Here is a 27,413-nt window from a genome sequence, read left to right as displayed (position 1 = left end):
GGCCCATCACCGCTTCCAGCCCGGAATCAAACCAAACCCTTTTTCTTTTTCCTGTTTTGGCCTGACCTGTGGGGCCCGTCTGTCAGCCTCGGGGTGAGGCTGACCGGTGGGGCCCGTTGACCGTAGACCCCACCTTGACCGTTGACCGGTCAACGTTGACCGGTCAACGCTGACGTCAGCAGGGCCCACTGCTGACGCCAGCATCCCGGACCCCCCTGATGACGTCATGCTGACGTCAGCATGCCACGTGGCACGCCCTGGTGCTGCCAAGTGTCTCTGTTTAGTGTTTTTCTTTTCTGAAACTCTTTTATTAATTTCAGAAATAGGTTTTTCCTTAGAAAATTCATAATAAATTATCCGAACCTCCGAAAATTATGAAACCAGTTTCATAATTCTTCTAAAAACATGAACCACCTGTTAGAATAGGCATTGTGGTGATTTGGATCTTATTTGCAGCATTTTGTGCATATTTGCACTATTGTCCCTACTCTTACCCGTATTTATGAATAGAACCCGTCCGCGAGGAGCTGACCGACGACCAGGACTACCCGGAGGCTCAGGAGGACTTCGAAGAGACGCCAGGTTCACGCCCATCTATGAATTGAATTCCTATTAGGCATTTGCTTGTAGATATGCTACCGCTGTATGTGTATATATATATAGTATATATCGAGATAAACCTGCATGACCTCCTTTATGTACCCTACTCCTTGCCAACCTATCTTACTTGTTTATTATATGATACGCCTTGTAAATCCTTGAATGTGTATGTGTGGGATATGGATGGATAGTCTTGGCGTGCGTGAAGTGGTTCTCTTCAGGAGATGGTGATTAGGGTTTAGTCGGGAGTGGGCAACCTAACTCGATCGTGAACCGAGGGCTTGGGGTGTGTATCTTGGCACACCCTACGGAGTACCTGTGGCGGGTACAGTTTTGGTTACGCGTTTGAGGTGTTTGGGGCACCCGTTAAGGGTGCGGTTGCGGACCACCGTGGTGGATACGCTTTTGACGAAGATGCCCGCTCCGGCAGATAAGGACTGGGTGAGAGTAACCATGACTTGTGGGATTCTGTTAAGTGTGCACACCACTTACCCATTATGAGGGTGGGCCCGGTCCGGAGTTAGCAAGCGCGGTGCCAAGCCAGTAGGAGGATCGAGCATCGGTGCAGGGGAAGGAGGTGCTGACCTCACGTTCCCCGAGACGCATGGGAGGCTTCACAGTCCCAGGGCGACCTCTCGTGGGAGGATGCGCCCAAGACCCGGGAAAGCCGGATGGTGCCGTGGCTCCTAATTCCGTTTCGTAGACCGGTGTTTCGTATACTAGTCGGCTGATCTCCGGCTAGTGTCGATTCGAGTGGGTCCAGGTGTACAACCCCTGCAGGGTGAAAACTATACGTATAGCCGCGTCCTCGGTTATGGACATCCCTACTCCTCTGTTGCTCTTATTAGTTAGTGTTACTTATATTTTCTACCTCCCTCTAGTTTAAATTTCCTGCCAGGGGGCAGTTGAGATGCGAGGAGAGGGAGTCCTCGCATCGACTTGGTGGTTTCGGAAGGTGTGTGTTGACCGGGAATCCGGAATGCCGGAAGGGCCCGAGTCGGGTATGAAAGGAGATGTGTATACTTAAATATATATATATATTGCATGCATAGGAAAACCTCAGCTTCACCCCTTGAACTTGTTAATACCCATAGTCTAGACCACAATAAAGCTTGCATACAGATGGCGACGTGAACCTATCCCATTCCTTGGGGATAGCCTGGTACGATGCAGGATCCGCTCCGGAGTTCGACCCCAACGACGACGGATGGTACGACTGAGGCCCGAGCTACGCTCAAGTCGCCTGTGGAGGAGGCTCCCAAAGATGAAGGATGGCCGAAGACCTAGCTACCGTTTTACGCCTTCTGTTTGATCGATCTAGCCGAGAGGCTTGTAACACATTCCGTACTACAGATCCTTTGGATTTATGTAATAATTAAACCCGTGTTTGACCTAATGATGAGTATGACTGTGATATTATGCCTGAAATGAGTTCTGTATGAGATAGCACTTGATCCAGGGACTATCACGATGATACAGGGAGTCGGATTCCTCGATTCAGAAATCCGGTTCGTTTCAGTTGGTATCAGAGCCATACTTGACCGTAGCACGAGCCTTAGACATGGACGATAGATGTAGGAAAGTCTATACGTTTCTATTCATTTACTATATTACCTTGATCTATATTTCGTCACCCCTTTGACTCAGTTTTTCCCCTACTCTTGATTTGTTCTCTTACCTACGCTAACACCGCTCTTGCGTATGTGGCTCAGAGTGAAAGCCGCTATGGAGGTTGCCATGATGGATGTGACCCACGAGTATAGTAGGTGGTAAGCTAGTAAGCCGATGATCCAGTCCGGCTGAGTTGTCAAGTCTGGTTGCCGAAGTCGCATGCCGGCAGTAGTTTTAGGAGTGGAATTGTAGATGTCTGGATCGGTCACCCCTCTTTTGTAACCATCGAGACGTACCTTAGATGCGAGAGTAGTGTGTTATCTGCAAGGTTAGTCGTAACCTCAGGATAACATGGGTGTAGGACTTGTGTTGTTGAATGAGTGAATGTTGAATTTTATGCTCCTCGTGATTTTACTTGCTTTTTTCCCTAATGAGTGAATTTGTAATGTATGTATTTGAGTTTTACCTTTCCTTGTGGTGAGCGACGTTGCTAACTAATGTACCGCCACTCGCGGCCGTACAGAGAGATGTCGATCCGAAGGTCCAATCGTTTGATCGCACGCTTTGAGCAAGCTGCTCAGGAAGGAGCCGCAGCCGAGGCACGTGGACGAGGCCACCCGTTTGGCCGCGGACGCGGACGTGCTGCCCCAGCACGTGCCCTGGCAGCGGGATGTGGAAGAGGCAGAGGACCTGCCGTACCCCGCACCTTTGGAGTAGCACACCGTGGAGACGAAGCCGATGAGGAGGAGGTCGACGAGGAAATCGACGCCGAGCCTGCACAGCAGCCACCGCCACCACCGCCGACACTCGCGGAGATCATGGACAGGCAGACTCAGCTACTCCAGCGCCTGGCCCAGTCAGTCGAGCAGAGGAACCACGGAGCCCACCGTCAAGGCCCGCCTGAAGAGGATCTCCAGCGCAAGATCGAGAGGTTTATCCGCCTGAAGGCCCCGACTTTCAGCTACGCCGAAGATCCCATGGAAGCCGACGACTGGCTGAGGGTGATCGAGACCAAGCTGGACCTCACCAACTGCACCGACGAGGAGTGCGTCGCACTCGCAGTCCACCAGCTTGAGGGTACCGCCAAGTCGTGGTGGGACAGCTACTATGACTCCCACCATGACCCCGCTCACATCTCATGGGAGGAGTTTGCCGGGGCGTTCCGTGAGCAGTACGTGCCCCGGCAAGTGATGATTCAGAAGGCCCAGGAGTTTCGTACCATGACTCAGGGTACGATGAAGGTGGAGGAATACGAGCGCCACTTCACCAAGATGATGAGGTACGCTGCAGACGACACCAACACCGAGGAGAAGAAACAGTTCTGGTTTCTCCGAGGACTTCACCACGGCATCCGTCAGATCGTGATGGGATGCGAGTACCCATCCCTCCGCAGCTTAGTCAACCGTGCCATTGCTGTGGAGAGGGAGAGACTGGGATGGGAAGACCGTCAGCGCGACAAGAAGAGGAAGACCGAGTACCAAACTCACGACAGGAACTCCCGGAGGTCGTGGAATGCACCAACTTTCCCACCCACGAACAGCTTCCGTTCTGACTTTAGCCACCAGAACAGAGACTTCGGTGGCGGAAACGGCCAGTACTCAGGCAACAAAACCTTCGGAGGACAATCACAGGGAGGAGGAAGCTCCAACCGCCAGCAGCCAGTGCCAAAAGCCTCGACGCCAGCTACCCCGTTCGTTTGCTTCACCTGCAACAACCCGGGTCACAAGTCCTACGAGTGTCCCGAGAAGAAGACCCCGACTCCAGCTCGTACGCCTGGCTCCGCCGTCAGGACTGCTCAAGCTCCGCGCACCGCCGACCGCGGCCGACTGACCCACCTGACTGGGAGGGAGAACAAGGCTGCACCTAGCGATGCAAGTGGTATGTACCCTTCGAAATCTCTAGGCTTCGATTTTGATTGACTTCTAAGCTACGCATCCTTTCGAGCCCCAAGTTGCCTCTAATCTCGGGGACGAGATTCTTGTGAGGGGGGGAGTCTGTAACATCCCGGATTTTTCCGGAATGTTACCTTGGTGCAAAAATCATGAATTTCAAAAACTTTTTCGTGTTTGTGCTTAGCTAGGTCCGAAATTAAGCCTAAGTTCTCTCTATCTCAAACTCTTAGTAAAATTCATTTGAAATTAAGGACTATTAAATGCTAGTGTGAATATTTGAAGTCTTTAGATTTTATTGCAACCTTCCTTGTTTTAAATTTGTTGTTGGATATTCTTGTTTGATTTTCATTTTTCGTGAATCCATTGTGTGGAGTTTGAATTTGAGATGGGCATTCAAATTCAAACTCATTTGCTCTCCCTCGAAACCCCAGAGGGCCGAAACCCTGTGCGCAGCCCACAAGCCGGCCCATTTTCCTCTTCCTTTCCCCGCGCAGCACGGCCCACACGGCCCACAGCCGCACCCCGCGCGCCCCTTCACCTTTCCCCCGGGGCGGCTGACAAGCGGACCCCGCCAGTCAGCTTTCCCCTTCCCCCTTCTCCCGTCGCGACCCGAAGCTCCGCTCCGCCCGCCGCTCTGCTCCGCCCACTGCCCCGCAGAGCTCCGCCCCGCAGCAGCCCGGCTCCGCTCTGACCCCGTCGCCGCTCGCCCGCTCCGCGACAAGGAGCCCAACCGCCGCGCCCCTGCTTTCCCCTTCGCCGCGCTCCCTTTTCCCTTTTCTTCCCCGCCGTGGCCCCGCTCGCTCGCGTCACCCGCCAGCCCCGCGCGCCGCCCCGCTCTGCGACAACCCGGCGTAACCGCCCCGGCCGCAGCCACTCCCGAACCCTAGCGCCCCATATAAACCCGAGGCCGCTTCGCCCCAAACCCTAGAAGCCCCAGTCCCCCTTCCGCCGCCGCCACACGAAGAGGAGGAGAAGGAAGAGAGGAGCTGCGCAAGGCGAGGAGAAGGAGGAAGAGCAGGAGCTAAGCGAGGAGGAGAAGGCCGGCGCCCCGTACGACGACCTCGACGTCGCCGCTCGCCCTGCACGGCCCCGACCCACCGGCACCGACCCGCCACCGCGTCAAGCCTATCCCCCTCAGCCCCGCCGGTGAGCATCTCTGCCGCCGCCCCTTTTTCTTCCCCCACTGCTGCCGGCTAAGCCGATGATCCCTCTGTAGCAATCCCTAGGACCCCCTCCCCTTCCCGGCCTTAGCGCCGTTCTTGTGCAGGGTCCCGCCGCGCCGCCACCAAGCCCCCGCAAACGCCGTCGCCCTCGCCGCCGCGTCGTGCCACGGGCTCGGGATGCCGGTGGCACGGCCACGCCGCGGCCCTGGAAGACCAGGACCCGTGTGCGTGCGTGCGCACCCTTACCGCGAGCCCGAGCCGTGCTGCCGCCCTTCTGCCTCGGCCCTCGCTTTGCCTTACCCACTCCTCGCCCCACCACCGTCGCCACACCACGGCCCCGCCACGGCGTTGCCGTGCGCGGTGACCACACGCCGGCGCCGCGAACACCATCTGGACGTCCGTCCCCGCACGCGCCCGCGTCGCCCGCACGCACGCGCGCGCACGTCTGCCGCACCGGATCCAGCCCGCCGCACCTGATCCCGCCGAGACCGCCACCTGGGCCCGTCCTACCAGTGAAGAGAAGAAGAGCAGGCGCCGCCAGCCCGCGAGGAGGAGAAGGCCCAGCCGCGAGGAGAAGGCAACGAAGCAGCCCAGCCTAGCGAGGAGGAGGAGCCGAAGGTAGATGGCCGCCTGCCGCCAAGGCCCAAGGACCAGCAAGGCCCAAGACGAGCCACCTGTGATGGACTGTAGGCCGAGCCGGCCCAAGACGCCCAGCCAGCCCACTGCTCGAGCCGGCCTGCTGAGCCGAAGGCCGAGCTGCCCCTGCGAGCCCAAGCCGAGCCCATGGGCTTTGAGCCGGCCCATCACCGCTTCCAGCCCGGAATCAAACCAAACCCTTTTTCTTTTTCCTGTTTTGGCCTGACCCGTGGGGCCCGTCTGTCAGCCTCGGGGTGAGGCTGACCGGTGGGGCCCGTTGACCGTAGACCCCACCTTGACCGTTGACCGTTGACCGGTCAACGTTGACCGGTCAACGCTGACGTCAGCAAGGCCCACTGCTGACGCCAGCATCCCGGACCCCCCTGATGATGTCATGCTGACGTCAGCATGCCACGTGGCACGCCCTGGTGCTGCCACGTGTCTCTGTTCAGTGTTTTTCTTTTCTGAAACTCTTTTATTAATTTCAGAAATAGGTTTTCCTTAGAAAATTCATAATAAATTATCCGGACCTCCGAAAATTATGAAACCAGTTTCATAATTCTTCTAAAAACATGAACCACCTGTTAGAATAGGCATTGTGGTGATTTGGATCTTATTTGCAGCATTTTGTGCATATTTGCACTATGGTCCCTACTCTTACCCGTATTTACGAATAGGACCCGTCCGCGAGGAGCTGACCGATGACCAGGACTACCCGGAGGCTCAGGAGGACTTCGAAGAGACGCCAGGTTCACGCCCATCTACGAATTGAATTCCTATTAGGCATTTGCTTGTAGATATGCTACCGCTGTATGTGTATATATATATAGTATATATCGAGATAAACCTGCATGGCCTCCTTTATATACCCTACTCCTTGCCAAACTATCTTACTTGTTTATTATATGATACGCCTTGTAAATCCTTGAATGTGTATGTGTGGGATATGGATGGATAGTCTTGGCGTGCGTGAAGTGGTTCTCTTCAGGAGATGGTGATTAGGGTTTAGTCGGGAGTGGGCAACCTAACTCGATCGTGAATCGAGGGCTTGGGGTGTGTATCTTGGCACACCCTACGGAGTACCTGTGGCGGGTACAGTTTTGGTTACGCGTTTGAGGTGTTTGGGGCACCCATTAAGGGTGCGGTTGCGGACCACCGTGGTGGATGCGCTGTAAGCATCTAGGCCCGCAAGGTATGTTTCGGTGATTAATGACAACCATTATTGTGACTAATGAGTTTGTGCAGCTTTATAGATCATTATCGCTCATTTGGTTATATGTCAAAAGAGGCCCCTAATTTTTCATTATTCAAAAAGGCGATCTCGACATTCACTCAATAATATGTCAAGACTAAGGATCCTTCTAGTCCTAAGTGTCATAAGGTTGAGAAGGACGCTTAGGTTAGTATAGGTTTTATAGTTTTGTAGTGATCGCACTATTAAGAAGGGTTTAGGCTTAGTAACTTGAGCATGGACATGGTCATTTGAAAATGGATGCACACAATGGACACTCAGGTTTCTAGAAGCTCAAATAAGTGGTTCTCAACTTATATCTCAAGAATATTTGGATTTCATTCAAGACTCAAATCAGAAAAGGCAAAATCAGGAAAAACCCTTAACACCGGTTTAACCGACGCCTCAACTTTTCTATACGTCGGTTAAACGAGGTCAGCAGAGTCTGGACAAGTCAACACACCGGTTAAACCGATGATATTTGAAATTTGACGTCGGTGCAGTTGTCCAGAGACTTGGTTTTTCAGTTGATCAGTGACAACTACACTCACCGGTTAAACCGATGACGCATCGGTTGATCTACCCAAGTTGTAACGGCTAGTTTTCAGAAGGGGTAGTTTACATTCACCGGTTAAACCGACGATGACTATTGGAGGTACGTCGGATTAACCGGCGCTACGCAGTTTTCTGGCAGCTTTTTCTCCAACGGCTCTATTCGTGTGAGCTGCCTATATATACCCCTCCAATGGATCATTTTACCAACTCTTGACACCAGACAACATCCAAACACTCATACTATAGTCAAGAGCCACTTTGAGCTTCATCATTTCATACACTTGTTCATTCAATCATTCAAGAAGCAAGATTAAGGACTTGAGTAGAGAGAAGCTTGTGTGCATCCGTTCTTGGTGATCGGTTCTTGCTCAAGTGAAGGCCTTAGCTTGTTACTCTTGGTGATTGGCATCACCTAGGCGATCTTGGTGATCGAGGTGATTCTCGCGGAGCTTGCCAAAGATTGTGGGAGCCCGGAGAAGAAGATTGTACGTGGCTTGATCTCCACCACATCGGGATGGTGAACGGAGACTCTTAGTGAGCGCCCTCGTCTTGGTGACTTGGGAGGTGACAATACTCTTTGTGAGTGTCACAATGTGGATTAGGGGTGTGTGCCAACACATCGATACCACGGGAAAAAATCCGGTTGTCTCTTATCCCTTTTTACTTATTCAAGCATTATCTTTCATGCAATTCATTCATGTGCTTGATTTAGGGATCACTAGTTAGCTCTACCTTGCTAAGGCTTTACCTCTTTTTATCTATCCTAGCTTGCGTAGGTAGTTTAGTTACCCGGTTGGTGAATTGGTGCCTTTCTAGTTTTGCATAGGTTAAGGTTGCTTTACCTGGTTTTAGAAATTGAAAAAGGCCCAATTCACCCCCCCTCTTGGTCCATCGATCCTTTCATACGCTTTTGACGAAGATGCCCGCTCCGGCAGATAAGGACTGGGTGAGAGTAACCATGACTTGTGGGATTCTGTTAAGCGTGCACACCACTTACCCATTATGAGGGTGGGCCCGGTCCGGAGTTAGCAAGCGCGGTGCCAAGCCGGTAGGAGGATCGAGCATCGGTGCAGGGGAAGGAGGTGCTGACCTCACGTTCCCCGAGACGCATGGGAGGCTTCACAGTCCCGGGGCGACCTCTCGTGGGAGGATGCGCCCAAGACCCGGGAAAGCCAGATGGTGCCGTGGCTCCTAATTCCGTTTCGTAGACCGGTGTTTCGTATACTAGTCGGCTGATCTCCGGCTAGTGTCGATTCGAGTGGGTCCAGGTGTACAACCCCTGCAGGGTGAAAACTATACGTATAGCCGCGTCCTCGGTTATGGACATCCCTACTTCTCTGTTGCTCTTATTAGTTAGTGTTACTTATATTTTCTACCTCCCTCTAGTTTAAATTTCCTGCCAGGGGGCAGTTGAGATGCGAGGAGAGGGAGTCCTCGCATCGACTTGGTGGTTTCGGAAGGTGTGTGTTGACTGGGAATCCGGGATGCCGGAAGGGCCCGAGTCGGGTATGAAAGGAGATGTGTATACTTAAATATATATATATTGCATGCATAGGAAAACCTCAGCTTCACCCCTTGAACTTGTTAATACCCATAGTCTAGACCACAATAAAGCTTGCATACAGATGGTGACGTGAACCTATCCCATTCCTTGGGGATAGCCTGGTACGATGCAGGATCCGATCCGGAGTTCGACCCCAACGACGACGGATGGTACGACTGAGGCCCGAGCTACGCTCAAGTCGCCTGTGGAGGAGGCTCCCGAAGATGAAGGATGGCCGAAGACCTAGCTACCGTTTTACGCCTTCTGTTTGATCGATCTAGCCGAGAGGCTTGTAACACATTCCGTACTACAGATCCTTTGGATTTATGTAATAATTAAACCCGTGTTTGACCTGATGATGAGTATGACTGTGATATTATGCCTGAAATGAGTTCTGTATGTGATAGCACTTGATCCAGGGACTATCACGATGATACAGGGAGTCGGATTCCTCGATTCAGGAATCCGGTTCGTTTCAGGAGGAATCTAAATCATGGAGCACAGGTGGCACATAATTCAGAGGTAGCAAAAGTTGCTAAAAGCCCCTGTTCCTTCAACTCGTACTCCTCCATTCCACTTTGAGGACCCAAGATCCTACCTTGCCCTGACCACCTAATAATTAGTGAGTGCTAGAATGACGTGACTGGATAGATGACTGTGAATTGTGCTAGCCTATTTCCTTTTGCCTTCCATTCCACTATGAGAATATTTTTTGCTATTTTCTTCTTCACTGCCAGACCTGACCTGTTCTTTCTCCTCCATGTTATGCTAGCTAGCTCTTCTTCTGGTAGTGTCAAAGTGAATCTATAATATGGGGAAGCAAGATAGAGCTAACTCTTGTGACTTGTATGTTACCATCACATATATAATTGTACACACACAAGAGTCAAGAGCCGTGCTGTATACTAGTTAGTGTGGGTTGGTGAATAATATATAGGATGTTACACTTAACCTATCTATAATGTTTGTAACTAACCCAGTTGAGTTCTGTGGTGGCACATAAATACTAGTAGTCTTCAACCGTGCTTTCCCTTTTCCGCATTCTACTACATGAGAAGACATTAGTAGTACTCATTTATTTTACATGATTATGTAAGACTTGCTTCGCCGCTCCGATGACACACATGTAAATTGAATTCATTTTTGTGTATTCCCCTCCTACTGCCCCTTGCCTTTGAGTTGCTCCGGGTCATGGCCAACTAAATGAAACTAAGGGATTATTGGTTGTTCTTTGGTATGTGACAACATGACGTGAGTGCAGTCCATGATGTACTGCACTAGACATGTTCATACATGCTACAGAAATTTTGACAATATAATATATCTACTAAAAAAACTTGCAGCAGTTTTAGAGACAAAAAATTGTTGATGCCAGATTGCGTGCAGTAATATATATAGCAAATTCAAACCAGTTCCAATAATAATGCAAGTATGACAGGTGAACGATTCCAAACCATGCATCGATCAAAAATGGCTCAAAATTCAGATGTGTGTGTGTCCAAAGTTGCTGATGTACCCGTAAGTATTTCACAATTAATTGTTAAACGCCCCTGCTCCTCAAAGAAAAAAAATGTAGCTCTCTGGGTTAGCTGAAGACTTATTTTGTTCTGCCCTGAGGTGACTATTGCGCTCCATATACTCCAGAGATGCACCGACCAGCTTTGGTAACTGGTCAATTGCTTATTTCTTCGATGAACATGATTCTCTCCTAGCCATGTACTAAGTTCTAGAATAAAGAAACAGGACACGATGCCATAGCCTATTTCCTTTTGTCTTCCATTCCCTACGAGACGCGAGAATATGTTAATTTCTTCTTCACTTCCACATCTCACCTGCTTTTTTCTCATCCATGTTTGGTGGTCTAGTGAATGGACATACGAGGAAGCAAGGTAGGCTAACAAGAAATATATGTAATGCTACTCTCTGAAGGTCCGCATCGTATACATTTTATTACTGGTTGCTGAACTGACACAATGCAGTTCCGTTGTGGCACATCCACACCCTTCATTGGCTTTTACGTATTTTTTTTATGAAGAAGAGATTAGTAGATAGGTAATCATTTATGTTGCATACAGTTACATAAATAAATTGCTCCATCAACCGGACGCCTATGTAAAATGATTGTTTTCCCTATTCTACTATATATGTACCCTTGCTCTTTTTGCCATCTTACATTGTGTGTGCTGTTCCAGGTCATGCCAAGTAATTGAAACGACCGGATTGTTGGTTGTTGTTTGGTATCTAACAACATGATAATGCGACTGCAACACTATCATACTGCATTAATCATGTTGATAGACGCCACATAAATTTTTCTCATACAATTTATCCTGGTAAAATAAAAGAGCGCAGGGCTTCTGCACAAGCTAAAATATGTCTTACTCTTATGTGCCACTGCTTTTCTTTTAGTGGACACATAATCACCTTATCTTAACTAGGTTCCAAGGGAATTTTGCGATAGCAAATTACCTTCTGCCTTCCATTCCAATATGGGAACATTTATAATATTTTCTCCTTCACCACCTCATCTCAGCATCTCTTCCGTGTGTGTCCATTTATTTATTTTTTATCGAACACACAGGAGAGCTGCGTACAGAGAGATGTGTCCATTTATATGTTGCTCGTTCTTCTTGTGATGGCCAATTGAATCACTGAATGGGTAAGCAAGACAGTGCTACAATCAAATATATAATAGTAAACTTGTAGAGTCGAGTCATACACTAATTATTTTTGGTTGGTGCGCAATTTCAGATTGCGCAATTTTTGTGGTGGCATCAAAACTAGTGGCCTTCAACCCTATGTCAAATTGTACATATATGTATACCAATGTTCTCACTAATGTTACACAGTTCAATTTTGTTCTCACGTCCGTATTTCTTCTATCACGAAGAGAGATTAGTAGGTAGTCACTTATGTTGCATACAGTTACATAAAGTACTCCCTTCTTTTTATTCACAAGATGGATTTTTCGTTCGGACAAATCTTTGACTAAATTACTCAAATAATATTTCTTTTATGTGATACAAAAGTATAGTACTTTTAGAAACTATTTTTAATATGAATTTGATGACGTCAAATCTTGATCAGAAAAACTGTGATTAACAAAAGTAAATGTTGGTCAATGAAAGGAAATAAATTCATAATCCTCCAAGTCTGTGTAATTACAAGCACATGGATCGAAAGCCTTGACCACTCCGGTCCCGGCAGCCACCTCACCGCCGATGACTGCCTCGGTCCCGGCGTCCACCTTCTCCTTTCATCCTTCCAGAAACTTCGTCGTACGTCGGCCAAAGCGCAGGAAGGGCTCACCCATCTCTAGGCTTCAGGGTTTTCACCGGCGTCACGCTGGACGCTGGGCGCTGCCGTGGGTGCTCAAGGTCTCAAGATTCCACCGGCGGCACGCTGGACGCTAGGCATCGCCACTGATCCCCTAGGTTTGCGTTTCAAGACCTCCTTGCGTGCTTTCTCTCCTCCTTCGATGGATGTCCCGGTGGAGCTTGCTTCTAAACTGGATTTCTCCCATGGTATTAAATTCCGGGAGGAGGTTCTTAATTGATTTGGGACCTCGGTCCATCATCCCTCTTCATGCCCGGCTGGATCTTTCTTCCTTTTGGCTACTTTCAGGCGATTCACTTTCAGATTATCTGAAACTTCAGTCAGTCTGGCATTAGCGGCTTGTTTGGGTGGTTCTCCTGATGGTTTTCATGTTCAATTCCTGAGTAAGCGCCACTTCAGATTCTCTATTTCTTGCAAGAAAGTGGGTTTTATTATATATGGTCCCCGTCGATTCATTGGTTCCTCCTTTGATGTCTATTTTCATCTGTGGAACAATGGTGTGCCTCACAGGGGACGTGAGAAAAGACTCTGGGAAATTAAGCAAGAAAAGGAATGGATGAAGGTCATGTCAAAAAATCAGAAACGTCAAAAGAGACGGTCTGCTCATTTTGTTCAGAAAAAAGTCAGCTTTGCGGAAAATTTGGTTCAAGATTCTCCTCCACACTACGCCAGAAGCCCTAATCTGAGACGCGCCCTAGGCAAAATGCTAGACGCGCAGTGGTCGCGTCCCGCATTACCGCGTCGCAGATTAAAAAATAATCTGAGACGAGCCTCACACGCGTCTCAGATTACCAGAATGCAAGACGCGCCTCAATTACGGCGCGTCTCTCCTTGGCTTCACACAGGCTTCCCTGGGAGCCAAATGCGAGACGCGCTCTTGTTTAGGCGGGTCTCGCATTAGTCAAATATGGGAGACGCGCCTCACTTACGGCGCGTCTCGCCTTGGCTTTACACAGGCGCCCCTGGGAGCCAAATGAGAGACGCGCTCTAGGTTAGGCGGGTCTCGCATTAGTCACAGATGCGAGATGCGCCTCACTTACGGCACGTCTCGCTTTGGCTTGACACAGGCGCCCCTGGGAGCCTAATGAGAGTCGCGGCCTAAGCGAGGCGCGTCTTGCATTAGTCTACCTCCAACAGGGATCTTTTTTTTCCCCAGCTGCATCCTGGAACTAGCCAGGATTTGGCAGCTGCAATCAAATACCTGCAAAAGATTTCAATTCACAGAATTCACCGCAATCATCGCACGCATCCATACAATTCACACAGTGCGATACACACAAGGAAAGATAGTATTATATAACACATGTACAATCAATTAGCAACAATGATCGATAAGAACAATAGAGTACATGCAAAGCAAGTCTCTCAATCTAGCTCAATGTCGCCTGCCGTGCTATCGTGAATGGAACTCCCCCTTTGTGTTGATCACCTCCATCATGAGGAACCCTGCTAGCCTCTCTCGGATATCCTTCACGTTACCAATCGTCGTTTGATTGAAATAATCATCTTCGTCCTTCGAAATATAATTACAAGCAGTTAGAATACAAGATGAAGACAGATATTTTTTAATTAGAACACGTGATAATTCTTACCGTGAAATCCGGTTTCTCTGCAACTAGAAGCATGTTGTGGCAAATATAGAACCCACATGAGTTACCCGAGGGTTGCCGTGTGCACTACATATCAAAGATAGATAGAAATTAGCATTTTGCGACACTTAGAACCAAGAAAACATCGTAATAGTAAAGCGATTTAGTTATAGTAGTTACCGTCCAGGCGGTGTGATGTGTAAACGCAGCTTGATGTTGCTCTTTGTATCCTTCTTTAGCCCTAAGATGCCTGTCAAGAGACCTAAACACAGACATCCGGATGTTATATTACAAATGCTTCTGAAATGGGCAAATGATAAAAAACTAAAGCAAACAACAAACTTACTCGTCAAGGATTGAGATGACTAGAGAATAATCACGTATCTGAGGCGCGCCCGACTCATCTGATGGAATGCTCGAGTCAAGGTAGAAGACTTGCTTGCTCCTGACATTGATGATGAGTGTAACCCAATGGTTGCCTGGGTTGTACGGCACCACAATGTGCTCCTTGTCAGCATGTACTCGCATGCACTTCACCAAGTACCTAACCAAGTTGAAATGGAAACAAGCGGTTTCATGTGTTAAATGGAAACAAGTGACTACATGTGGTTACAAGTTGAAATGAAAACAAGTTTAATTGTTGCATGTGCGCACCTGACCAAGCTATCTCTATCTGAATTCATAAATGTCACCGTCATTAGCTGTGGGTCAATGTACCCACATTTCTTTCCGGTTCGACGCCTTGTCTCTTGTTGCATGTGCCTACACGATCCATATGAATTGAAATAGAAACGACTTAAATTGTTGAACGTATATCAAATGCATTGAAATGGAAACAAGTCTCAATCGACTTACAATGCAAAGCACCGAATGAGAGAAAGATCCAAAGCGTCGAGGTTGAAAAGGTCGAACAAATCGCTCCAGTCAACAATAAAGATGTTGCCTTTGCCCTCAAGCTGCAGAAAGTGCCGCTCTTCGAATGACACCATGATTTCCTCGGCTTGATTGACATTTTGCATGTAGTATTTGTGCAGGTCCACACAATATTGACCTGCTGCCCGAAGCTCAGAGACACTAAGCAAGGCCTTTCCAACCCTGTACTTTGGATTTTCAGAAGTGTAAGCCCTTGTGACCGGTTGTTTTATCTGCTCCACCTTTTTCTTACCCTCTGAGATCTCCCGCTTCGTCGCCATCGGCCTACTCTGCTTCTTCCTCACAGGATTAGCCTTGCTTGGCTTCTTGGGAGCGGTAGCTGGCTCTGTCGGAACAGGTGGAGGGGGGGTAACCTGAGGCTGAGTAGAGACAGGAGGATGCGGATCCGGTAACGCTTCCCGTGTATCCGGCAGCTGTGGGCATGGCTCAGAAAACGTCGGTGGCACTGCAGCACTCTGTGGCTGAGGTTGACTGGTCGGTACTGAATCTGCATCTGCTGGATCAATATGAATACCAGCTCTCCGCCACTGAACCCTTCTCGCAACTGCATCCCGCAAAGTGGTGGTCATGTCATCTGGTGGCACCTCCAGCTTGATATTCTTAGCAAACTCATGCACGTAGTCAATCTTGACCACAGCACAATCAGCCCTGACCTGCAACAACAACAACAACAACAAAGCCTTTAAATCTCAAGCAAGTTGTTCATACCAAAAGAAAAAAAACAAAAAGAAATAGGAGAAAAGAAAAGAGAGGCAAAGACCAATGCACTGACCTGGACACCTTCAAGCTGGGACATACCGGGATACACAAGCCCGTTCCCGACCTCCATGAAAGATGAATCTCCGACCAGCTGCACGAGAAGACTGCATCGGGTCGGACGAGCCAAGCCATCTATCGTATCCGGCTCCACTGATGTAGGCACAATTGCCCTCTCTGTCCCTCTACTCTGAGAAGCACCCGCTGCAGTACAAGCGAAGCTGTCCCTTCTCTCTTCACTCATCGTACTCCCCAGCAAATCAGGGAATGACAATCCCTGAGACTCGAAGATGGTCTTTAGCTTTCCAAACATCTTCACCGTCACCTGAGACTCGATATCACTCTTTAGCTCTCCATACATCTCCATCTTCACCTGCTTTTTGATCTCATCTATGTCAACCTTTGATGAGGAGTCTCGAGTCCGCTTCCGATATCTGCCTTTGTGTTCAGGGAACCCCTCCTTCCAGGTCAACTGACTGGAAACACCACGGACACGACCCCGTTGCTCACGGGTTCCCAAAGCCCTGGTGAGCGCATCAAACTCCCTCTCTCCTTCATTTGAACCTTGGCTGCTCTCTATCAAAGCCCTTTGAGCAACTTCCTCAGCGCTCGTGCTGTAGAAATTGATATTGCCATCCTCCGTGAGCTTTGACCTAGCACGCATAAATGGTGCCAGCCGTCCCTCAAACGATTCATAGGGATTCTCAATGCCCCTCTCTGCCAGCATCTCATCCTCCTGCTCCCACTTGCGTTGCTTTCCAGCATATCCCGCTGAGCCAAGGTGGTGGTCAAGCTCGTTCCGCGCTCGGAGACCCCGAAAATACTCACTTGACTGTTGGAACTCGGGAGTATTCCACTTATGAAAAAGCTCGTCCCAGGCTTCTTTGGTCAAGTCCGCATACTTGTCAAAAGGGTTCTCTTTCTTCTTCCAACACTTTAAAAGCCTGCACGACAAAACAATAAATCTACATAAGTGACAGTAGATAATGAAAAAATGTTAGTAAATGACAATAGTAAGTGACAACACTTTACTTGTTCTTGTAGCTCCTCCAGGCTTTAGAGATGATCTTCATAGCATGCTTCGTAGCCTTATCGTGCAACTCTATCGGATATTCAACATAGGGTTGAATATTGTTTTCGAAGATTCTCTTTTTGTCATCCCAAGACAAGTCATCGAAATGTTCCAAGGTGAGTGGCACCCTTTGCCGGGCAGTGAGGCCACAAACCCGTGCTAATCTCACCAAGATTGACGGGTCTTCGGGTGCTGCCTCAGAATTGAGCCGGCCACAACTTTTCACATCTGATGGCCACCTTGTCTGGGACCTTTTCTTTCTGCCAGCACCAGACGTGCTAGCTCCTGACTGTGACCGTGCCGGCCGTCCTGATGATGCTCTGTCATCTGTAGGTAGCTGCACACTGTCCTCACCGCCTGCAGCTTGCTGCACACTGTCCGGACCACTGGACATCGTGCTACACGAGAAAGGAAAAAAAAACAGATACAACCATAGAGTAAACGCTCCAAATCAGATAGAACCATAGAGTAACCGCATGAATCCCATACCTAGGCCTAGACATGCTTAATGCTTTAGTGATACATATTCTCGCAAAGTAATCTCCATTTTTTGAAATATATGACTTAATTTTTGGTCATTAACCGCTCTTTTTTTTATTTGGCTAGGTTGGTCTCTTTTTGCTCTTGATAATCTGATTTGTTTTCAATTCTGTGTACCAAAACATACTATGTGTGTCCATAGAAGATGTTTCTTGCCTCATACATCCATATGTAGGGTATGAACACTAACTAATAAGAAAGGGGGAAAGCTCACCTACGGCGGCAGTGGACGACGCTACGGTGGCTTGGGGCGGCGCCGCGGGGCCGGGGACGACGGCGCGACGGCTCGGGGAAGGCTCGACGGCGGCGGCACTCGCGGGGACGGGAGCTCGGGCCCGGGGGGCGCCGATAGCGCCGAGCGGCGCTGCGGGGCCGGGGGCGACGGCCGTGAGGGAGTGACGGTCTGGCTCAACGACGACGGGCGGCGCGAGAGGACGGCGCGGCGGCGGGGAGCAGAGAACGGGTGTGAACGATTTCAAAATTTGACCTAAGTCCCAAGAAGGCCGAGCGGCGCGTTCTAAATGCGCGACGTGCTCCCGTGCCTAAGGCGCGTCGCGCATCTCCATGCGCGACGCGCAGTAGATAATGCGCGTCTCGCCTTTGACGCCCGCGAGATGGTTGCCTGATCAGGCGCGCGTTGGGAGGGGATTTTGTCCCACCTCGCCAACGCAGGGCGAGTGCGTCCAGCTTATAAGCTTGGGCGGTCTTCGCCGTTTCGAATTTACAATACATGTACCTTTGAGCCGCAGTAAACTCTCTTTGCCCATGCTGGCGTTGTGGGTCTGGGGCCCGAGGGCTCCCTTGCCGGTCGAACCCGTTCAATCTGTTCGTGGTACCCTGCGGGTTGAGCCCAGTGGCCCCGGACCCCCAACCGGGGTAACTTTTTTTTTGTTTTTCTCTCTTTAGGCACAAGTGTTTTCCGCCCGGACCCTCTAGGTTCTTCCCGGACCCCCTTAGAACCGGAAAAATAATTGCAGATACCGGGGAATGCGCGACGCGCGGTACCCACGGCCCGTCGCGCATTGGTGTGGGACTGGGCCCCGAGGGCTCCATGCGGGTCAAACCCGTTCAATCTGTTCGTGGTCTTATGCGCGACCCGCGTTACCTACGGTGCGTCGCCCATGATATGCCCATCATGCGCGACGAGCCGTAGTTAACGCGCGTCTCGCCTTTGATGCCCCCGAGATGGTTGCCTGATCAGGCGCGCGTTGGGAGGGGATTTTGTCCCACCTCGCCAACGCAGGGCGAGTGCGTCCAGCTTATAAGCTTGGGCGGTCTTCGCCGTTTCGAATTTACAATACATGTACCTTTGAGCCGCAGTAAACTCTCTTTGCCCATGCTGGCGTTGTGGGTCTGGGGCCCAAGGGCTCCCTTGCCGGTCGAACCCGTTCAATCTGTTCGTGGTACCCTGCGGGTTGAGCCCGGTGGCCCCGGACCCCCAACCGGGGTAACTTTTTTTTGTTTTCTCTCCTTAGGCACAAGGAGCCTCTAGGTTATGCATAGAGAATGCACGACGCGCGTTACCTACGGCTCGTCGCGCATTGTTATATGAGCGACGCGCCGTAGGTAACGCGCGTCTCGCCTTTCTTGTTCAGTTCCAGAACTGAATGTCCAGAACAATTAAAGTAACAACCATTCAGTTCTGGAACTGAAAATTCACACATATTCATCTCTCACAAATATGAATTCGTACTTCACAAATATTCACACATTATCATATCTCACAAAGGCACAATTAAAGTCACACTTTTACCATATTTCAGAAAGGAACAATTATAGTCACACAATTCCTATACTTGACAAAGGAACTATTAATATACATTGTGTGCCCAATCATTTTGCTACTTTCAGTTGTTCCCTTGGTTTTTTGAAATTCTTGACTTTTTCTTTATGGTCGTTGCGCAAGTAGGGAGTTTCGTTGGCCGATGGTATTCTTGGCTTGATCATTGAGGTGGCGAAAGGAGGTATCTCATCAAACTGATCAAACTCTTCCTCGTCGACCGCATTCTCAACACCGACGATTCGCCGTTTTCCAGGTATAACCACCTTGAGTCTTTTGTTTGTGGTGTCAGAAACATAGAACACTTGAGCCACATGTTGTGCGAGGACGAAAGGGTCCGTCTTGTATCCGTGACGGCTAAGATCGACACTAACGAACCCGTACTTGTCTTTTTGTACACCTCTATTTGCATCAACCCAATTGCAACGGAAAAGAGCAATTTTAAAACCGTGAAAGTCAAGCTCCCATATCTCTTGTATTTGACCATAGTACGCAGTTTTGTCCTCTCCGTTAACATCGTAAGCATCAACACGTACACCACTATTCTGATACATGCTTTTCTTATCTTGTCGTTCAGTGTAGAACGTGTATCCATTTATGTCATACCCTTGGTATGTCATAACGGTGAATATAGGACCAAGAGCCAAAATTTTGAGTTGTTCACTTACAGGAGTATCTGATCGTGAAATTCGATTCCGGAGCCAACCACAGAATTTGTTCATGTGTTCCTTTGCTAACCATGATTCACTGTGTAGAGGATTCTCTCTAAGCAACAGCTCCTTGTGCTCATCGAAGTACTCACACACAATGTCCATTTGTTGCAACACGTGGAAATGAGCCCTATGAAATAAATCTCGATCTGGAATTATAGCCTTCTTCCCGATCGTCCCCGTGCCTGTGAGCCTCCCCTCATGACGAGACTTGGGAACACCAACTGGGTTACTCGGGTCAGCGTAGTTTAGAGCCCACTCAATGGCTTTCTCTGTACAATATCCTTGTACCATGCTGCCCTCGGGGAAAGCTCGATTTCTTACTAGTGACTTCAAGATGCCGTTGAATCTCTCGTACGCATACATCTGGTGAAGGAACACAGGACCAAGTAGCTTTATCTCCTTGATAAGATGGCCCGTGAAATGAAGGCTGATATCGAAAAAGGCAGGTGGAAAATACATCTCAAGAACGCACAAAGTTTCATAGTGCTTCTTTTCCAATGACTCAAGATCTTCTTCACTTAGAACCTTTTGACCAATTGCATTAAAGAAAAAGCAAAGGTTCATAATAGCCTCCCGAACATTGACCGGTAGGATATTCCGAATTCCTACGGCAATCATCTGCGTCAGCAATACATGGTAATCATGAGACTTTATGCCGGGAGATAGCTTTAGATCAGGCATTGATACAAGCTTCGAGACGTTGGTTGAGTAGCCAGTTGGAACTTTCACACTTTTCAAGAACTCGCAAAACTCCTTCTTCTCATTCTTTGATAGGGTGATGCATGATGTGGGCAGCTCCATTCCTTTAACGGAGTCATCATTGAGCCACAACTCTTCTCTAATTTTCATTTTCTTCAGATCAGCTCGTGCATGTGCGTGATCTTTCGTTTTTCCGTCCATGTTAAGCAATGTGCCGAGAAGGCTCTCACAAACATTCTTCTCCACGTGCATCACATCAATAGAGTGACGGATGTCTAAGTCCTTCCAATACGGTAGCTCCCAGAAAATCGACTGCTTCTTCCACATGTCATCTTCTTCAACAACGACCTTCTTGCCCCTCTTGCCTTTCTTCTCTCCTTTCCGCTTACCGAGGACAACATGGACATTCTTAACCATTTCGTAGACATCATGACCTGAGAAATGCGGAGGAGGACGCCTCTTCTCGGCCTTACCGTTGAAGTGATCACACATGTTCCGGAACGGGTGTTTCATTCCAAGGTAGCGTCTATGTCCCATGTACACTATTTTTTTTGACTCACTCAAGTACTCAGAGTCTGTCTCTCTCAAACAATGTGGGCACCCGCAACCTACTTTCTTGCTCTGTCCGGACAAGTTCCGTGCCGCTGGAGAGTCACTGATAGTCGCGAACAAAATGGCTCGAAGCTGAAAGTACTCACGCTTGTACTCATCCCAGACCTCCACTCCTTCACACCACAGCAACTTCAGATCGTCAACCAAAGGACTGAAATAAGTGTCGATGTCATTACCAGGTTGATGTGGCCCCGGTATCAAGCCCGACAGCATAATGTACTTCCGTTTGTTACACAACCAAGGCGGAAGGTTGTATATCGTCAGAACAATTGGCCAGGTGCTATGTGTGCTATTGTTCATGAATGGGTTCATGCCATCTGTGCTCATTGCAATCCTAATATTCCTCGGATCTTCCACAAACTTAGGATATCGCAAATCTATGTTCCGCCATTGTGTGGCATCAGCAGGATGTCTTATCAACCCGTCCACCTTATGCTTCTCCTTGTGCCATCGCAACAATTCTGACTCCTTTTTGTTTGCAAACCAGCGCACCAATCGTGGAACAATTGGAAAGTACCAAAACACCTTTTTAGGTCCGCCCTTTGTTCTGTTGCAGTCCTCATCATCACCACCATCTTTTCTACGGTTGAATCGATCGAGTCCACAAACAGGGCACTTCTCAAGGTCCTGATAATTCGAGCCACGATAGAGAATGCAATCATTCTTGCACGCATGGATCTTTTCCACCTCCAATCCCAACGGGCAGATAATCTGTTTGGCCTCATAAACGGTCTCAGGGACGGTGTTGCCTTGTGGAAGCATGTCCTTAAGGAGTGCTAACAACTCCTTGAAACTGCCATCACTCCATCCGTGGATTGCTTTCAACTGGAAAAGCTTCACCATCGCAAATAGCCTTGAGTATTTCAATCCACAACCAGGATAGAAAGGTTTCTTAGAGTCTTCGATCATCCTCTTGTACTTTCCGAATCCGGCTCCTTTGAACTCATCGTCGCCGTGTCTGTCAGCATTGCAAACCATCTCCTCTATGTTATCAACCTGTCAAGCCAGACATGAAAAGTCATATTAGCACGACCTTATTATTCTAATTGTAAGCTTTATTATGGGGCCGGGTTTGAGTACTACCTGTTCCATGATGTCGGCATTGCTCAACCCTAGTATATCCGCCTCATCCACATCGTCGTCCTCTTCTTCGACAACACTATGGACCTCCCTCTCCACATAGGAATCCCTACTCTCTGCTTCATTAAGTCCTTCTTCACCGTGTTTATTCCAACATCGATAATCCTCCATGAATCCACGTTTGATCAAGTGTGATTTCAACACGTGCTCTTGAAGATATCGCTTCTCATTTTTGCAATTTTTGCACGGGCAATAGAGATACTGTATACCATTGTCCACCATATCTTTCTTCGCGTTCTTAATGAAAGCTTCAACACCATCCATAAAGTCCTTGCAAAGGCGTGGACCATACATCCAACGCCGATACGACATCTATATAGAATATGAAATCAAAACGTTAGGATTCTCATAGTTTGGGGCCATGCACAACTAGTGTTTAAGTTCAAATATTGTTAGATGGCAAATGACATGATATCATGTGCTAGAAAAAATATTTTAAGATTTTCATCTTTACTTTTCATGCTATATGATTTATCTCGGATTTATTTAGTATTAGATGCTTTTAACGTCTGAAGACAATCATGGAAAAATCTTGGTGTATTTTCGAACATAAGTTATAATGCCCTATTCTAGCCATAAAAGTTTGAACTTAGAACTTAATTATTACATGGTGAACCAAAAGAATCGATATCATATCGGAGTTACCTTGCCACTGCCCCCGCGACACACGACAGCAAGAAGAGGCTCGATCGTGCTCCAGCCGCCCGCCGCGACACGCTCCCCACGAGATCTCCACCGCCCGCCGCGGCAGATCCACCCAGCCGCACATCCGCCAGCACCACTTTCCCCAGATCCACCCAGCCGCACCACCAAAGTATCAGACTGCAAGTTCGGATAGCTTGTTCGGACCTCCAGACCGCCCCCAGGCGGGTCTTGTCTGAGGTGGGAACAAATGCAAGACGCCCATGATCTGAGACGAGCCTTGCAGTGGCGCGTCTCCCATCCACATGATCTGAGACGATCCGTCCAAAGGCGCGTCTCCCATCTCATGATCTGAGACGTGCCTTCCAGTGACGCGTCTCCAGACCCCCAGGCGGGTCTTGTCTGAGGTGGGAACAAATGCAAGACGCCCATGATCTGAGACGAGCCTTGCAGTTGCGCGTCTCCCATCCTCATGATCTGAGACGTTCCGTCCAAAAGCTCGTCTCCCATCTCATGATCTGAGACGAGCCTTCCAGTGACGCGTCTCCTATTTGTCTCAGTAAAGTAAAGCGAGACGCGTCCCGGCTATTTATCGAAAGAAAATTATAGTCACGAGATGTACTGCTGAACGAGATGACCACGGCTGAAATCCCCCTCCCCAGCGTCCCGGAGACCGAGGACCTCGCCACCGCCAAAATCCCCCTCCCCAGCGTGCCGGAGACCGCGGCGCTCGGCATCACCCTCCTCGGCGCATCCTCCGAGACCGCCGCGCTCCCGGAGTGCACCGCTTCGGAGATCACAGCGGTCGCCACCGTCAGATCTGCGGCGCCTCCTCCAACGGGCTTCTGCACCACCAGCCGCAGATCTGCGACACGGGGACCGCAGCTCCCTTCACCACCAACATCCCCGGGCTTCTCCACCACCAGCCGCAGATCTGCGACACCGGGACCACAACGCCCTTCACCACCAACATCCCCCGCGCATAAGGATCGGGTACCTCCCATTGTTGAATGTATTTGTTGGAATCGTCGCATTCTGCCTGAATCTGCATCAGCAAACCCACGGAGGAAGCTTCTCTTTGTTTGCTTTAGTGGTAGTACTCTATCGATTTCTATTGTCTCACGAAACCCACGAAACACGAGCTGGCCCAGGATGAAATTTCCGAGCTGGTCGAAGCTGTTTAGCTGCTTCGGCGGCTGCCTCCCCTGCAGCGACTGTTCAGTCACCCTAAACTGCTGTGGCTCGGGGAACAACAACGTTTACAGGGGGGAGGACGGTGATTCAGCTCGCGAAGCTGCTAGCGCTCGTAAGCCAGCGCCATTGCCTGATTTAATATTTATCTAATAATTAATATCGATGTAATAATAATTGCTGGATTTAGCTAGACATTGTAATGCTGGATTTAGCTAGACATTGTAATGTATTGTGAGATTATTTGTATTTCAGACATTGTAATTTATTGCTGGATTTACTAATGTAATGTAAGCCGGTTCGTTCGGTTTCAAGGGATTGATTCCATGTAATATGTATTGTACGCTACAGACGCGCCACCGCCACCCCCCCCTCCGATCAATGCGAGACGAGCCTTACTAAGGCCCGTCTCGCATTACTTGTCAACGATTTTAATAAAGCCACAGAAATTAATGCGCGACGAGCCTTAGTAAGGCGCGTCTCTCATTACTTTCTGTGGCTTTATAAAATGATCGGAGACAAGCCCTCCCACGGCGCGTCTCGCATTGAGGTGGGAACAAATGCGAGACGAGCCACTTTAAGGCGCATCTCAGATCTTAAAATGATCGGAGACGTGCCCTACCACGGCCCGTCTGGCATTTGTCTCTTACCCTCCCCCACCCCACGCAGCGCCGCGCCCGCATTTTTAGTGCGTCTTTCTTTCTATAATCTGCGACGTGCCCTTAGAGGCTTGTCTCAGATTGCTTGCTCCTATTTGCTGTTTTGGCGTAGTGCCAGTGAAGCATAAGCCACAAGTTTTAATCCGGTTTGGTGATTTCAGTGTGCCTATTCAGAAGGTCGGCTTGAGCACTCCAAGTTTTACTTTTGGAAGTACTACTCGTCAGAATTGTGCAGCTGCCACGATGCCTCTCTCCACCACCCTTAGCAGTTTGAATCTTGATTTGCAAAATCTAGCTGGAGAGTCTTTGAACAACTCCACGAAAAGCCCGAGGCGACACTCCGAGTTCCAAGCAGGCTCTTTGACCGATGAGAATTTATTCACATAACAGTCAGATTCAAATTGCTTCTTTGGGCCTCTCTTGCCCTGCGTTAAGTGCTTATCTCCAGGGCATAAGGCCGTTGGTTGCTCGCTGCCTTTCCGCTGCAAGCAGTGTTACAACTATGGTCACAAAGCCCGTTTTTCTGGGCCCCCAAGAAGCTGAAGAGTCATGCGGAGGGGCAGTTCCCAAAGGAAGTTAACACCAGCCCCCATTTCGATACTCGCGCGAAAGCATCGGACCCTCCACCTTCTTCACCAAAGGAAGCCTCCCTGCATTCGCCTCCCCCCACTAGCAACTGTTCACCCCGATCACAATCCTCCCCGGCGAACTCAACTCCATCGGACGACATGGCGAACTTCCCGTGCAATCCAATGCTCTACGTCCCCATGGGCTTGCATGTGGAGCATGGATGGGCTCGGCCAGCAAGGTCTTGAGTTGCGCATGCGCTTGGCGGAGAACCCCTACGACGACATGAACAGTATGGCATCGTGAGCTCCACCCCGAGCCGCTGCAAGATCAAGTGAAAGATCTTCTACATGATATCTCTGAGTTCTTGGAGGAGCAGTTCCCGGTAAGAATCCTCTCGGCGTTCCCATCCCCTCTTGGTTTGGGACTATTTCAGTTCGAAAACCCCATTCAGCGCAATAGTCTGATAGCAGCGTCACCCATTCCTTTCGGTCATGGTTTGATTAGAGTTTGTAAGCATGATGGGGCGCGTAATCTCAGAGCCTGCGTATACAATCGAGACTGTTGGATTATGTTTTTGGCTTTTCCTCTGGATTACCAAACTGTGAATTTTATAAGGGCGGCTGTTGCACCATTTGGCAGATTAATTCAGTGGTTTGAGGGTCCGAATAAGTCTCGAGTTTTGATTCGGTGCCTTGTCCTTACCCCGGAAAGAATTCCTACAAGCGTGATTGTATCTCAAGGAACAATGTTGGGCGGAAATGGAAGATCGTGGTCAGTTCCAGTGTTCATCTTGGGTGGCAATTTCCCAGACGCATTTCCGGGGGATGAGGATCCTGTCCCAGCTAATGGAATCCCTCACCCGGTACATGGAAATGTTCTACATGGCAACCCTAATGCACAACAGCATTGGCATCGTGATTTTGTGGGTGCAGCTCAAGGTGTCCAGAATGATTTGGGCCTGAACAACGAGCAGATGGAGCAAGCTCAGGAGGATCTGCAGATGAATGGTGTTGAGGAGGTACATGCCGCCCACAATGGGCTTGAAGAGCCAGATGGCTGACAATTACCCACAGGAAGAGCAACTGCCACAGCATCCTGATGTACCACAAGATACCATCTCCTTTGATCAATCAGAATCCACAGCACATTACCTACGCGCTCATGGTCCTGATATCACTTTGAACATTGAAGATATTCTTTAGGGAACAGTCAGATCATCATCCTCTTCTACTTCAAGTGAGGTTTCTTCAGCCTAACCTTAAGCCAGCAGTCCTATGCCTGTCTGCCTGCAGGTGTTTGAGATGAGAGCTTTCAGTTGCCTAACCAAAGAGAGTGTTCCTGCTCCTATCACTCCAGCTGTCACATTGGATAGGCTGAACTTCTCTAGGCTAACTCCAATTGTGATCAACACAAAGCTTACCAACCAACAGAGCGGAATGAAGGACAGAGATGCAGGATACTCTGATGCTTTGGCCATAGTCCCCTTCATGCCTTCTCTGCATGCTGTCTTGATCAAGATTTGGGCAGAAGCACAAGGGGAAAATAACAATGACAATGAAGCAGTATATTCAGATTTGAATATAATGGACCAGATGTCCGATGAAACTGGTTGAGGAGCCCACTGTGACTCCAATTTCCAGAAAGAGGTATGTCAGTCTACCTCGGGTGACATCAATAGCAAATCCAGACATGCCTCTGGAAGAGTCCTCAGTTAGAAGGAGCAGTCGGCTAAGTAGAGGCAAAGATGGTTTTCAGCATATCCAGCTTGAGGATCATCCAAGGAAAATGCAAAGGGTTCGGGTTGAAGTCCCTGTCAGGAAGTGTGATGGGGCTAAGCTACTGGACCCCAAAGCCACTGATGAAGTGGTCCCAGCTCAAATTCCAGTTGAAATTTTGCGAGGATGGGGTCAAGATTGCAATGTTGCTCCTGAGCATTTGACTGAAGAAGCT

The 27,413-nt window shown here is 49.1% G+C and overlaps 2 protein-coding genes across 2 annotated transcripts; one reads left to right on the top strand and one right to left on the bottom strand.

The window, feature by feature from the left end:
• Positions 1-2,738: 2,738 nt before the first annotated feature.
• Positions 2,739-4,130, top strand: LOC112880832. The gene has a single exon (XM_025945578.1). It carries the CDS (start codon positions 2,739-2,741, stop codon positions 4,128-4,130), a length of 1,392 nt encoding a protein of 463 aa, XP_025801363.1.
• A 9,830-nt stretch (positions 4,131-13,960) lies between these two features.
• LOC112880831 lies at positions 13,961-16,212 on the bottom strand. Its single transcript, XM_025945577.1, has 3 exons — positions 15,862-16,212; positions 15,443-15,742; positions 13,961-14,080 (listed from the first exon to the last, which is right to left on the bottom strand). Exons 1-3 carry the CDS (start codon positions 16,210-16,212, stop codon positions 13,961-13,963), a joined length of 771 nt encoding a protein of 256 aa, XP_025801362.1.
• Positions 16,213-27,413: the final 11,201 nt, after the last annotated feature.

The sequence above is a fragment of the Panicum hallii genome, chromosome 2, assembly GCF_002211085.1.
Source record: "Panicum hallii strain FIL2 chromosome 2, PHallii_v3.1, whole genome shotgun sequence".
Classification (NCBI taxonomy): Eukaryota; Viridiplantae; Streptophyta; class Magnoliopsida; order Poales; family Poaceae; genus Panicum; species Panicum hallii.
Note: the sequence above shows the minus strand (reverse complement) of the source record. Positions and strands in the feature narration are given on the sequence as shown.